This window comes from Poromitra crassiceps, assembly GCF_964638095.1.
Source record: "Poromitra crassiceps genome assembly, chromosome: 25".
NCBI classification, from domain to species: Eukaryota; Metazoa; Chordata; class Actinopteri; order Beryciformes; family Melamphaidae; genus Poromitra; species Poromitra crassiceps.
The window spans coordinates 16,333,680-16,349,108 of NC_139649.1; the positions used below are offsets into that span (position 1 = coordinate 16,333,680).

A 15,429-nucleotide genomic window follows, 5' to 3' on the forward strand; every position below is an offset into this window, starting at 1 on the left:
ATCATGGACTTAATGTTGATGTTAATCAGAAACACTCTGTAACGTTAAGCTGTGTTTGACCTAATAGAAATATTATAGTGTTAGTGTTTCTGACTTCTGACTGATTTATTTTTTTATGTATTTTATTTAACCTTTATTTAACCAGGCAAGTCATTAAGAACAGATTCTTATTTACGATGGCGACCTGGCAAACAGCTGACATTTAGCTGTGAAGCTAATATTAGCTTAGCTGTGAAGCTATTGGAGCTTTGAATAACGTTTGTCAGTAGTTCAGGAGGAAAGGTGTACTCTGCACTGTGTGAAAATGAAAATGTCCAGAGAAGCCTTGCCTCCAGACATCCAGCAGCTGTTGGTTATTAAATTAGACGTTCCCGCTGAGCAGCAGGAGTGTCTGGGCATTTCAGTTCCAGATGTAGCCTAACCTAAGCTGTTAACGTTACAGTAATTATATGTCAATGACATGACCCACTATCATCAATATTATTATTATCTTTTTTATTATAGTATTACTATAACAGGCATTCTAAGATCAACGTTACCATTATTACAATTCAGGAACTGACTGATAGACTGAGACCTGACATACCGTTAACAGCTTATATAATATTCCAATTCAGCTGAGATGGGTTACTGTAGTACACTCCTACATTAGTGCAGTATATAACATTACAAAATTGGAAATGGAGTGAAAGAGTTGCAATTAGTGCCTCCTGAGCAGATTTATTTTAACGGTTTATTCATTTTCATGATTTATTCCTACGTTTTTCCATTTTCTCCTTTCTCTCCTTTACCCCCTGTAGGCAGGGCCGATTTTTGGGGACCCTCGATGGGTTTTTTTTGGGCCCCCTGTCCAGGGTCTTCGCAAAAAATGTTTTTTTTACTGACGCCATTCAAAAAATTTTGCAGAGTAATAACATCCACTGTGAGAGGGTGTCCACCCGCTATGCCGACCACTCGCAATGCCGACCTTAGGTTTAGGCGTGGGGGGTGGGAGAGGTTAGGTTTTGGGTTAGGGTCTGGGGGAGGTTAGGTTTAGGCGTGGGGGTGGGAGAGGTTAGGTTTTGGGTTAGGGTCTGGGGGAGGTTAGGTTTAGGCATGGGGGCTGGGAGAGGGGAGGTCGGAACAACGACATGGAACCCTGTGAGAGGGCTCCCGAATTTGTAGATGAAATAGTGCAATTCAAAGAATTCATCAAAAACAAAGACAATAAAAGTGTGCGGCACTTGCTTCAAATAATAAGGAAGAGGAACCTGTCATCAGTTTTTCCAAATGTGGATATTGCCTTCAGGATTTACTTAACTCTCCCTGTAACAAATGACTCTGGAGAGCGCTCCTTTTCAAAACTTGGGCTTGTCAAGAACAGGATACGGTCTACAATGGGACAAGAAAGGCTCACCCACTTGACATTGATGTCATTGGAAAGTGACATTGTTAGAACATTGGACTTCACCACTCTAGTCAAACGCTTTGCCACGGCAAAAGTCAGGAAGAAGACATTTCAGGTACGAACAGACTTGAATACTGCTTGATTGATTTGTGCAATAATTGTGAGAATGTGTGTGTGCACTGTAATAATAACAGCAATAATAAATACTAAATAATAATAATACAAGTGCTTGTTGTGACATCTCAGTGGCAATGTTTTCTTTCCAATCAGGCTGTTTATGAAAGAACATGATGGCTAAACCTACAGTTTGTGTTTGTAAGTTAGAATGCTGACAGGAGAGCAGGTGGTGACATGAAAGTTAGTGAGAAAAGGAGAAGATACTGAATAATGACATCACAACAGTATAATCCTAATGTTGATTTAAAATGAGATATTCCTTTAAATACGGCTAAAAAAGGTAAAAAATAAATACTAAAAAAAAAATTCGGCGGCGCCCCCTTCCGCTTGAGGGGGGGGCCCTGCAGAGATGAATAGCCCAGGGGCCCATGAAGTGTAAAATCGGCCCTGCCTGTAGGTACCAGCTCAATGTACCGCTAGGCGTACGCGTACCCCAGCTTGGAAACCACTGCTGTACACTGTGTGAGTATTGCTGGTGACATTACTAATAATAGCACTGAGTGTACTTACAAATGGCCCCGGCCACGACTAGACACACGGTATCTCGTCTTGTTGTCAGCATAACTTGCTCACTAAAGCCTTCGCTGCTTGTTGTGACTGGCCAAAGCTTATCCACAGCACGTTGGAGGGGCTGAGTTCCATCCTCCAAAAGCTGACAATCAGATCAGAGTAGCAGCATGCTTTTATCACAGCTGATGATACAGCCACAGCTGACGTACGCTTCTCATTTTGTGCCCTGCTGCATGAATGTGCGAGACGTCATTACACTGACTTTGAAGTAGACGGCTCTGCTCCTGCCTTAAAATGAGCAAAAATGTGACAGGAGAGGAAGGAGAGCGTATACCATGGGGGCGCTCCAGTACTCTGCTGCTGGCTTCTACATGGACGCTTTTGATCAGAATCAGTGCTTCATATCGTGGGTCATGTTTAAGTAACCCATCGCCAGATTGTTTATTGTTCAATACCAGCGCTTTGTCGCGCACCTTGTGTGTCGGATGTTAACGTGCACGTGTTGGGGTTAGGCAAAGGTCAGTGACACTTTGGGGTTGGGGTTAGGCACTGGTAACATTCAGACTGTTACAAAGCAAACACGCACACACTCTCCCAAACACACACACACACACACACACACAATGACAGGTCTTGACAGATTCCTTTTCCCATATCAGCGCCCACTATCTTAATAACCTAACGCTTCCTATTTTCCCAATGACACTGGCGGCCGCTATTCTTCAGTAAGTGTGTTGGCAGGGGAGGGCTTAGGGATGAAAGCTATCTGATGAAACCAATCTGGAGCTATCTCTTTCTGTTGTTGCTATCAGCATCAAATAATATGAAGCTATCAATAATGGAAGCGGGTGTCGGGATGAGGTTTGTTGTCGTTTAGTCGGTCTCTTCCTCACTCTTGTCTTTATAGGAGCACTGCGACGCGGGGGTCATCCCTATGTTCCCCGGGTCCTATGTTCCCCGTTTTTAACACTCTCCGTAACATTTGGGGTGTCTATCCGCTATGCCGACCACCTGCAATGCCAACCTTAGGTTTAGGCGTGAGGGGTGGGAGAGGTTAGGTTTTGGGTTAGGGTCTGGGGGAGGTTAGGAAGGGTTCTATGTTCCCCGGTCCCACAAAAACGGGGAACATAGGACCCGGGGCATATAGGACCCGGGGAACATAGGTACGCTCCCGCGACGCGTCAGTAGGTTTATAGGAGCACTGCGACACGTCAGTAGGTTTATAGGAGCACTGTGACACGTCAGTAGGTTTATAGGAGCACTGTGACGCGTCAGTAGGTTTATAGGAGCACTGTGACGCGTCAGTAGCTTTATAGGAGCACTGTGACGCGTCAGTAGGTTTATAGGAGCACTGCGACACGTCAGTAGCTTTATAGGAGCACTGTGACACGTCAGTAGGTTTATAGGAGCACTGTGACACGTCAGTAGGTTTATAGGAGCACTGTGACACGTCAGTAGGTTTATAGGAGCACTGTGACATGTCAGTAGGTTTATAGGACCACTGTGACATGTCAGTAGGTTTATAGGAGCACTGTGACACGTCAGTAGGTTTATAGGAGCACTGTGACACGTCAGTAGGTTTATAGGAGCACTGTGACATGTCAGTAGGTTTATAGGAGCACTGTGACACGTCAGTAGGTTTATAGGAGCACTGTGACACGTCAGTAGGTTTATAGGAGCACTGTGACACGTCAGTAGGTTTATAGGAGCACTGTGACACGTCAGTAGGTTTATAGGAGCACTGTGACGCGTCAGTAGGTTTATAGGAGCACTGTGACGCGTCAGTAGGTTTATAGGAGCACTGTGACGCGTCAGTAGGTTTATAGGAGCACTGTGACACGTCAGTAGCTTTATAGGAGCACTGTGACACGTCAGTAGCTTTATAGGAGCACTGTGACACGTCAGTAGGTTTATAGGAGCACTGTGACACGTCAGTAGCTTTGTAGGAGCACTGTGACACGTCAGTAGCTTTGTAGGAGCACTGTGACGCGTCAGTAGGTTTATAGGAGCACTGTGACGCGTCAGTAGCTTTATAGGAGCACTGTGACGCGTCAGTAGCTTTATAGGAGCACTGTGACACGTCAGTAGCTTTATAGGAGCACTGTGACACGTCAGTAGGTTTATAGGAGCACTGTGACACGTCAGTAGGTTTATAGGAGCACTGTGACACGTCAGTAGGTTTATAGGAGCACTGTGACACGTCAGTAGGTTTATAGGAGCACTGTGACACGTCAGTAGGTTTATAGGAGCACTGTGACGCGTCAGTAGGCTTATAGGAGCACTGTGACGCGTCAGTAGGCTTATAGGAGCACTGTGACGCGTCAGTAGGTTTATAGGAGCACTGTGACGCGTCAGTAGCTTTATAGGAGCACTGTGACGCGTCAGTAGCTTTATAGGAGCACTGTGACGCGTCAGTAGGTTTGTAGGAGCACTGTGACATGTCAGTAGCTTTATAGGAGCACTGTGACACGTCAGTAGGTTTATAGGAGCACTGTGACACGTCAGTAGGTTTATAGGAGCACTGTGACACGTCAGTAGCTTCTTTATAGGAGCACTGTGACGTGTCAGTAGCTTTATAGGAGCACTGTGACCTGTCAGTAGCTTTATAGGAGCACTGTGACACGTCAGTAGCTTTATAGGAGCACTGTGACGCGTCAGTAGGTTTATAGGAGCACTGTGACACGTCAGTAGCTTCTTTATAGGAGCACTGTGACGTGTCAGTAGCTTTATAGGAGCACTGTGACCTGTCAGTAGCTTTATAGGAGCACTGTGACGCGTCAGTAGGTTTATAGGAGCACTGTGACGCGGCAGTAGCTTTATAGGAGCACTGTGACACGTCAGTAGCTTTATAGGAGCACTGTGACACGTCAGTAGCTTTATAGGAGCACTGTGACACGTCAGTAGGTTTATAGGAGCACTGTGACACGTCAGTAGCTGTATAGGAGCACTGTGACGTGTCAGTAGCTTTATAGGAGCACTGTGACGCGTCAGTAGCTTTATAGGAGCACTGTGACACGTCAGTAGCTGTATAGGAGCACTGTGACGTGTCAGTAGCTTTATAGGAGCACTGTGACGCGTCAGTAGCTTTATAGGAGCACTGTGACACGTCAGTAGGTTTATAGGAGCACTGTGACACGTCAGTAGCTTTATAGGAGCACTGTGACACGTCAGTAGCTTTATAGGAGCACTGTGACACGTCAGTAGCTGTATAGGAGCACTGTGACGTGTCAGTAGCTTTATAGGAGCACTGTGACACGTCAGTAGCTGTATAGGAGCACTGTGACGTGTCAGTAGCTTTATAGGAGCACTGTGACACGTCAGTAGCTTTATAGGAGCACTGTGACACGTCAGTAGGTTTATAGGAGCACTGTGACACGTCAGTAGCTTTATAGGAGCACTGTGACACGTCAGTAGCTTTATAGGAGCACTGTGACACGTCAGTAGCTTTATAGAAGCACTGTGACACGTCAGTAGCTTTATAGGAGCACTGTGACACGTCAGTAGCTTTATAGGAGCACTGTGACGTGTCAGTAGCTTTTGACACGTCAGTAGGTTTAGTCGGTCTCTTCCTCACTGTTGGCTTTATAGGAGCACTGTGATGCGTCAGTAGGTTCGAGTCTGACACCTAGAGAAACCATTAGCCAGGGATTAGTTCTGGGTTCATTTCCACAACTCTAATCTCTATTTTGCCTTATATCCAAAACCTAATTGTAATTGCTTTTGCAGTTCCATTACTCCACCGGTGTAGTTGCTCACTGCATCACCAGCACTGCTGGGGAAACAGGTCATATATTAAACTGTCCCTTTCCGGCTAATGCATAGAGTTTAAAGCTGCTCTGCTCCCCCGATCCAGAGAAAATTGATATAATTTGTCCACAGCACAGTGGGTAGCTGTTCACTGAGCACCGGCATAATAATGGGAGACAATAGTGCTGTAATGGACAGATAATGCACTAAGTAAGGTATGGTCCAGGGAGGAAACAACCCACAGACGGCACGTCCAAAGCAAGGGCCAATGTACAAAGCAACAGCGTACTCTAGTGGCAAATTATGGTATTGTGGAGATCATTTTTATCTATCATTCTTCAACCATTCTTCAACCATTATGTCTACCACCCACCCCACAGCCCACCGGCCCCCCTTCACGCTCTAGTGGCATATCAGAAACCATTTTTAAAAGTGAGGTTTTATTAATTGCACTCCTTTTTCATTTTGTTCTTTTGGATCAGTCACGACCCCCGCATCCCCCCCCCCAACCCCCCTCCAGACATGTAGAGAATGGACGAGTGTTCTTTAACTATTTAATGAAGAATATTAAAGATTTGTATTTATATTATTTTTGTAGTTGGTAGTGGAGGGTGCTCGAAGAGAGAGAGAGGGTGAAGTGCAACCAAGGTCCAGGGTTTAGGTGGGTTTTACCCCATTTATCTAGTTAGTCTAGTTTATCTAGTTAACATAAATAATACAAATTCTTGAATTGAAAAATACATTATTTGGAAAAAAGAAAAAAAAAAGAGAGACCCCCATAGGTGTTCAGCTATCGGTAGACTAAGCTATCGGTAGCTTCAATCCAAAAATATCAGTATTGGCCTTTGAAACCCGATATAGGTTGGCTTTTTTATGTACAGTGCAGTACAAAGCTTGTTTTTTTAATTTACAGTGCAGTACAAAACTTTTTTAATGTACAGTGCAGCACATCGCTTGTTTTTTAATGTACAGTGCAGTACAAAGCTTTTTAATGTACAGTGCAGTACAAAACTTTTTTAATGTACAGTGCAGCACATCGCTTGTTTTTTAATGTACAGTGCAGTACAAAGCTTTTTAATGTACAGTGCAGTACAAAGCTTTTTAATGTACAGTGCAGTACAAAGCTTTTTAATGTACAGTGCAGTACAAAGCTTTTTAATGTACAGTGCAGTACAAAGCTTTTTAATGTACAGTGCAGTACAAAGCTTTTTAATGCACAGTGCAGTACAAAGCTTTTTAATGCACAGTGCAGTACAAAGCTTTTTAATGTACAGTGCAGTACAAAGCTTTTTAATGTACAGTGCAGTACAAAGCTTTTTAATGTACAGTGCAGTACAAAGCGTTTTATTGTACAGTGCAGTACAAAGCTTTTTAATGTACAGTGCAGTACAAAGCTTTTTAATGTACAGTGCAGTACAAAGCTTTTTAATGTACAGTGCAGTACAAAGCTTTTTAATGCACAGTGCAGTACAAAGCTTTTTAATGTACAGTGCAGTACAAAGCTTTTTAATGTACAGTGCAGTACAAAGCTTTTTAATGTACAGTGCAGTACAAAGCTTTTTAATGTACAGTGCAGTATGAAGCTTGTTTTTAATGTACAGTGCAGTATGAAGCTTGTTTTTAATGTACAGTGCAGTACGAAGCTTTTTAATGTACAGTGCAGTACAAAGCTTTTTAATGTACAGTGCAGTACAAAGCTTTTTAATGTACAGTGCAGTACAAAGCTTTTTAATGTACAGTGCAGTACAAAGCTTTTTAATGTACAGTGCAGTATGAAGCTTGTTTTTAATGTACAGTGCAGTACAAAGCTTTTTAATGTACAGTGCAGTACAAAGCTTTTTAATGTACAGTGCAGTACAAAGCTTTTTAATGTACAGTGCAGTACAAAGCTTTTTATTGTACAGTGCAGTACAAAGCGTTTTAATGTACAGTGCAGTACAAAGCTTTTTAATGTACAGTGCAGTACGAAGCTTTTTAATGTACAGTGCAGTATGAAGCTTGTTTTTAATGTACAGTGCAGTATGAAGCTTGTTTTTAATGTACAGTGCAGTACAAAGCTTTTTAATGTACAGTGCAGTACAAAGCTTTTTAATGTACAGTGCAGTACAAAGCTTTTTAATGTACAGTGCAGTACAAAGCTTTTTATTGTACAGTGCAGTACAAAGCGTTTTAATGTACAGTGCAGTACAAAGCTTTTTAATGTACAGTGCAGTACAAAGCTTTTTAATGTACAGTGCAGTACAAAGCTTTTTAATGTACAGTGCAGTACAAAGCTTTTTAATGTACAGTGCAGTATGAAGCTTGTTTTTAATGTACAGTGCAGTACGAAGCTTTTTAATGTACAGTGCAGTACAAAGCTTTTTAATGTACAGTGCAGTACAAAGCTTTTTAATGTACAGTGCAGTACAAAGCTTTGTAATGTACAGTGCAGTACAAAGCTTTTTATTGTACAGTGCAGTACAAAGCTTTTTAATGCACAGTGCAGTACAAAGCTTTTATTGTACAGTGCAGTACAAAGCTTTTTAATGTACAGTGCAGTACAAAGCTTTTTAATGTACAGTGCAGTACAAAGCTTTTTAATGTACAGTGCAGTACAAAGCTTTTTAATGTACAGTGCAGTACAAAGCTTTTTAATGTACAGTGCAGTACAAAGCGTTTTAATGTACAGTGCAGTACAAAGCTTTTTAATGTACAGTGCAGTACACATCTTGTACAAAGCTTGTCCAGAACAATTACAATCTACACTGACAGTATTCCCCAGAGGAGGGGGGGTAGCAGCAAACAGACCCCTGCTCCCCCTCACACAGCATCATACCTTCAGAGGAGGGGGGGGGGGGGGGCAGCAGCAAACAGAACCCTGCTCCCCCTCACACAGCATTATACCTTCAGAGGAGGGGGGGGGGCAGCAGCAAACAGAACCCTGCTCCCCCTCACACAGCATTATACCTTCAGAGGAGGGGGGGGGGCAGCAGCAAACAGAACCCTGCTCCCCCTCACACAGCATTATACCTTCAGAGGAGGGGGGGCAGCAGCAAACAGAACCCTGCTCCCCCTCACACAGCATTATACCTTCAGAGGAGGGGGGGCAGGAGCAAACAGACCCCTGCTCCCCCTCACACAGCATTATACCTTCAGAGGAGGGGGGCAGCAGCAAACAGAACCCTGCTCCCCCTCACACAGCATTATACCTTCAGAGGAGGGGGGCAGCAGCAAACAGAACCCTGCTCCCCCTCACACAGCATTATACCTTCAGAGGAGGGGGGTAGCAGCAACCAGAACCCTGCTCCCCTTCACACAGCATTATACCTTCAGAGGAGGGGGGCAGCAGCAAACAGAACCCTGCTCCCCCTCACACAGCATTATACCTTCAGAGGAGGGGGGTAGCAGCAACCAGAACCCTGCTCCCCCTCACACAGCATTATACCTTCAGAGGAGGGGGGTAGCAGCAACCAGAACCCTGCTCCCCTTCACACAGCATTATACCTTCAGAGGAGGGGGGGCAGCAGCAAACAGACCCCTGCTCCCCCTCACACAGCATTATACCTTCAGAGGAGGGGGGCAGCAGCAAACAGAACCCTGCTCCCCCTCACACAGCATTATACCTTCAGAGGAGGGGGGTAGCAGCAACCAGAACCCTGCTCCCCTTCACACAGCATTATACCTTCAGAGGAGGGGGGGCAGCAGCAAACAGACCCCTGCTCCCCCTCACACAGCATTATACCTTCAGAGGAGGGGGGTAGCAGCAACCAGAACCCTGCTCCCCTTCACACAGCATTATACCTTCAGAGGAGGGGGGGCAGCAGCAAACAGACCCCTGCTCCCCCTCACACAGCATTATACCTTCAGAGGAGGGGGGGCAGGAGCAAACAGACCCCTGCTCCCCCTCACACAGCATTATACCTTCAGAGGAGGGGGGGCAGGAGCAAACAGAACCCTGCTCCCCCTCACACAGCATTATACCTTCAGAGGAGGGGGGGCAGGAGCAAACAGAACCCTGCTCCCCCTCACACAGCATCATACCTTCAGAGGAGGGGGGGCAGGAGCAAACAGACCCCTGCTCCCCCTCACACAGCATTATATGCCTTCAGAGGAGGGGGGGCAGTAGCAAACAGAACCCTGCTCCCCCTCACACAGCATTATAGCTTCAGAGGAGGGGGGGGTAGCAGCAAACAGAACCCTGCTCCCCCTCACACAGCATTATACCTTCAGAGGAGGGGGGGGTAGCAGCAAACAGAACCCTGCTCCCCCTCACACAGCATTATACCTTCAGAGGAGGGGGGGGTAGCAGCAAACAGAACCCTGCTCCCCCTCACACAGCATTATACCTTCAGAGGAGGGGGGGCAGCAGCAAACAGAACCCTGCTCCCCCTCACACAGCATTATATGCCTTCAGAGGAGGGGGGGCAGCAGCAAACAGAACCCTGCTCCCCCTCACACAGCATTATATGCCTTCAGAGGAGGGGGGGCAGCAGCAAACAGACCCCTGCTCCCCCTCACACAGCATTATACCTTCAGAGGAGGGGGGGGTAGCAGCAAACAGAACCCTGCTCCCCCTCACACAGCATTATACCTTCAGAGGAGGGGGGGCAGCAGCAAACAGAACCCTGCTCCCCCTCACACAGCATTATATGCCTTCAGAGGAGGGGGGGCAGCAGCAAACAGAACCCTGCTCCCCCTCACACAGCATTATATGCCTTCAGAGGAGGGGGGGCAGCAGCAAACAGACCCCTGCTCCCCCTCACACAGCATTATACCTTCAGAGGAGGGGGGGGCAGCAGCAAACAGAACCCTGCTCCCCCTCACACAGCATTATACCTTCAGAGGAGGGGGGGCAGCAGCAAACAGAACCCTGCTCCCCCTCACACAGCATCATACCTTCAGAGGAGGGGGGGCAGCAGCAAACAGAACCCTGCTCCCCCTCACACAGCATTATACCTTCAGAGGAGGGGGGGCAGCAGCAAACAGAACCCTGCTCCCCCTCACACAGCATTATACCTTCAGAGGAGGGGGGGCAGCAGCAAACAGAACCCTGCTCCCCCTCACACAGCCACTGCTGCTCCCTCTCTCCCTTTGCTCTTCTTGCCTTGTCACGACCAATTAGCATAATCCCCCCGTAGTACCTTAACTCCTCACGGCTGAAAGCAGGGAGTCAGCCAGTAACAGGTGGCCAGGAAGACACACACACACACACACACACACACACACACGCACACACGCACACACACACAGTCCTCACCAGCACTCTCCCTTTCCATGCACCATTAGGCTGACTGTGAAGCATGGCCTTCTTCTAGCAAAGCTACCTCATGGCTGTGTTTTGGTGTTGTGGCAAGGCATGAGGCAAGCCAGCCTGGCTGTGTGTTTGGTGGGCTAGCTGTCAGGGTGCCAGACGGGAGGGGGGGGGAGGCTCCAGACCGATCATAACCCCGCACGGAGCAGGCGGCCGGGGAGAAAAGAAGTGTTAGAGATTAAGCTGCGCACAAAGAAGGGAAGAGAAGGAGAAGCCTGCAGTGTGGACTCTGTACTGGAGCTGCAGGCCAACACTCAAGGCACCGCCACACAACTTGGTAGAATGGGAGCATCTTATGGAAAGAAGGTAACCAAACTTGTATGAGGCAGTTTGTGTGTGTTATTATGACTGTGTGTGTGTGTGTCTGTGTGTCTGTCTGTCTGTCTGTCTGTCTGTCTGTCTGTCTGTCTGTCTGTCTGTCTGTTATTTTGACAGTGTGTGTGTGTTGTTATGAATTATTCTGAGGTTTTGCGTAGCTAGTACAGCCTGTACAATTGGCCTTGAGATTTTTATATACTAGGCATCTCGCGTGCTCGATTCCTAGGCTCGCCCGCCCTGCACCTCGCAGAGCTGGCCCTGCAGCTCACATACGTAGCTCGGCCGCTGCGCGGCCTCGCCCTGGCTGCTCCTTGATGGCATACTTCAGGGATGCTGGATCACCTGTCCTGGAGCTGGCAACATACAGCTGTCCATGGCTGAAGACAGGGGTCTGAAGCCAGACTCCCACTTCTTTCAGTGTTTGCCCCTGGGTGGGACTTGATAATGCTCTTATGACATCACTGATGATGTCACAACTGCTTTTATGACATCACTGATGACATCACAACCTCTGATAATGTCACTGATGATGTCACAATGCCTCTGACATCATTGGTGATGTCACAATTTATGACATCACTGATGACATCATCACTGCGACTGTGTGTGCGTGCGCGCGTGCGTGCGTGTGTCTGTCTCTGTGTGTGTGATGTCACAATGCCCCTGACATCACTAATGATGTCACAATTTATGACATCACTAATGACATCATCAGTGGGATAGGACAGAGTCCAAGCTCCCTTTTATATACTGATGATGATGATGATACACTTTGTCTTGACTCTTTATTGCTACTTTTATAGCAATTTACAGCATATATGACACTTTAATATCCTCATCATAGTACAAGTAGAGCTATGCAAAGTGACTGTCCATCGGTGTTGGCTATGTTTATGTTACTTTGCTTCTCTGTTGGTTTTGCACTTCTCTTCTGTCAGATTCTGATAAACACATGGCTCTAAGAAAGATGTAAACATAAGCAAGTGTATCCTAGTGTTTGAGATGCCAGAGGTTGATTGCACTGAACCATTTCAGTCTTTACATTCTGTCACGATAAAGATAGCATCGTGCCCCCCCCCCCCCCCCCCCCACAGTCCTCAGTGTAAAATTCCATAGTTACAGAAACAGAGACATGCACATTCCTCAAATACCGATGGAGTTTCTGGTTAACTAGAGGAACCCGTGTGTTTGTCACTCGGTGGTTGCGCCATATTCAGTAAATACTGACAAATATTTGAGCTATGGGGCGCGACACACCTGTTATATGGGTGTGTATTGACATGTTGCCATGGTGAATAACAGCTGGCGGCGGCAAGGTTACCGGGTGTACGACAGGGGTATTATGGGGTGCGTTACTGTACATGGTTCGCTTTGTCACCCGCTAAGTCTGGGACTCGTAGCTGACTGTAATGCACAACTCAGATCATCTCATTATTCTATTTTTAGTCAAGTCTACCAGTCAGTTGGGGGAAGAATCAGATGAGAAGAAATGGCCGGGCTTTGGCCTGGTGCAACCTCTGAACAACAGAGTGGGTTTCACAACTCAATCAATGCTTCACTTGAGGGTGATTGATTACAACAACGGTGTTTGCCGTGTCTTTGTCACAGAGAAGTGGGTGCATGCTCCAAATCAAAAGCCTTTCTTTCTACATTATTCTCCATCTCTGGATTTACTGTGCAGGTCAGGTCAGAGGTCATATCAATTCAAGGTCTGGCGTGACGGGAGCCACATTTCCCAATCTCAACGTAAACTTACCCAAACATGTCTTCACTGTCGGTGTGGTGGACATTTGACGCCCTTTGAGAAAGTCTCCCTCTGGTCGTCGGGAGAATCAAACCCTTTTAGAAATCAAGTCTACTTCCTGGTGTAAATGACATCACACATACTCAGATTGCAATGAATGCTCTGATTGGTCATTGGTATGCATAGTGAATGAGATGGACAGGGGTTGTATGGAAGAGAGGAGAAAGATTGCTTAGGTGGCAGCGATGCAGGTGGGTATAAAATGGCAATAGGGTTATCTCCTCATCCTGAACAGGCATATTCTTTTTCTGTGAACAAGGGACTTGGCCTGTCTGTGTGTGCGGGCATGCGAGTAAGGAGGAGACTGAAGCAGAGAGAGAGAGAGAGAGAGAGAGAGAGAGAGAGATCTGTAGATAACTGTCCTACCTTCTATTTGGCACGGAATCCGATGCCTTTGGACATGATGGTCAAAGACAAAGACAATGAAGACAAAGCCACGCCCCCTCAATCTACTGACAACAGGTTGAAGACAAAGCCGTTAAAGCAGTTATAATAAACTAGAAGGCCCTGCGCGGGCTCACCCACAGCTCGGCTGCTGCGTGGCCTCGCCGGCCCTATAATGGCATGCGCAGCGCATAATTGCTCAACTTTGCATCACTGATGACATCACAATTGCTTGAGTGACCATCACTGATCACATCATGGGAGTGCTTGTGTTGAGTGACGTCACTCAGCGCACACTTGCTCAACTTCGGCCTCGCCCACAGCTCGGCTGCTGCGTGGCCTCGCAATAATGACGTCACTGATGATGTCACAATGCCTATGATATCATCAGTGATGTCACTCGCTTAGATTTTTGTCAATAATGATGTCACTGAGGACGGACCCGGGGAGAGGGGGACGGACAGAATGTACTAACAGTGGATGGATAAATCCAGAAGGAGGCGGTAATCATCATCTTAGAAACCCATATCGAGCTTTAAATCACTCACCTGGATCTTTAACGCTGTCTGATGGCCAAATTCGACTCTTCACTCTGTCGGTCGCGGTCAGCTTGTCTGCCAATACGCCTATTTCACATGCAGCCAAAGCAGACATTTTGTGTGCAGGAAATGCAGGAAAGTGACACGATAATAATTCAAGCTCCTGCTGTTGACATCAATTGTATATATAATTGTGAAAATGTGAAAAGGGCGTATTTGGCCCCGATCACCTGAGCGCTACATTAGAGACTGCCGCTTCGCAACGCTCGGTTACCACCACATGTTTTCAGCTCGGCACTTTGGCCCAGGTATTTGGGCCAGGTTCTTACTGTACATGTATAGCGAGAGACGCAATCACGCAAAATCTATTAACGGCGTGGTGGTGGAACGTTTGAATGGTTAGTTTTGACTTTGAAGTAGAGTTGAAACCCCCCCCCCCAGAAAAAGATGAGAGAGAGAGAGAGAGAGAGAAAGAGAGAGAGAGAGGGCAGCTCCCGGGCTTTCAGAGGAATTGTTGGAAATGTCAGTGCGGATTCAGTTCCCTCTGCCAGTTTCCGGGCCGAACTTGGCATCATCCGAATGGCCGGTCCAGGCCTCACAGTGCCCGGTACCAAACCAAACCCAGCAGCAACACAACACTGCCTTTCAGTCGCAGAGATGCCGGAGGTCGGAGGAGCTGCGGAAAAGGAAAGCGTTTGGCCAGGCAGCTTCACCCGGCCTCTTTTATTGTTATGACGAGCATACAGTAAGGTGCACATTGAGAGGGGAGATACAGAGAGGGGAGATACAGGGTGGGGAAGATACAGAGGGGGACACGCACCCTCTCACCCCAACAAAGCCGTTAAAGCAGTTATAATAAACTAGAAGGCCCTGCGTGGGCTCACCCACAGCTCGGCTGCTACGTGGCCTCGCCTGCCCTACTGGCATGCGCAGCGCATAATTGCTCAACTTTGCATCACTGATGACATCACAATTGCTTGAGTGACCATCACTGATCACATCATGGAGTGCTTGAGTGACGTCACTCAGCGCACAATTACTCAACTTCGGTGGTAGAGAGAAAACAGTCAAACTAGGATAAAAACAATCACTCTTCTACATTCTCTAACAGCGTTAACCTCTTGTCAGTGAAATAATGGTGAAGTTGAACAATTCATCCATTTTCTTGGGACCCACTGGAACGCCCTCAAGGACCCCTGGTGGTCCTCGACCCCCACTTCTTTGAGAACCATGGTGCTATGCTTGTACTTTGCCAGTGTTAGTTGCTGCTGAG

The 15,429-nt window shown here is 46.8% G+C and overlaps 1 protein-coding gene across 1 annotated transcript in view; it reads left to right on the plus strand.

Moving 5' to 3' along the window:
* Positions 1 to 11,393: 11,393 nt before the first annotated feature.
* LOC310798097 (protein FAM107B) overlaps positions 11,394 to 15,429 on the plus strand; it is a gene marked incomplete at both ends in the record, with an annotated part of 37,639 nt that continues 33,603 nt past the window's right edge. Inside the window, one exon of the mRNA XM_083660592.1 lies at positions 11,394 to 11,417. Coding sequence (XP_083516718.1) covers positions 11,394 to 11,417 — 24 coding nt within the window. The remainder of the gene's footprint in view (positions 11,418 to 15,429) is intronic.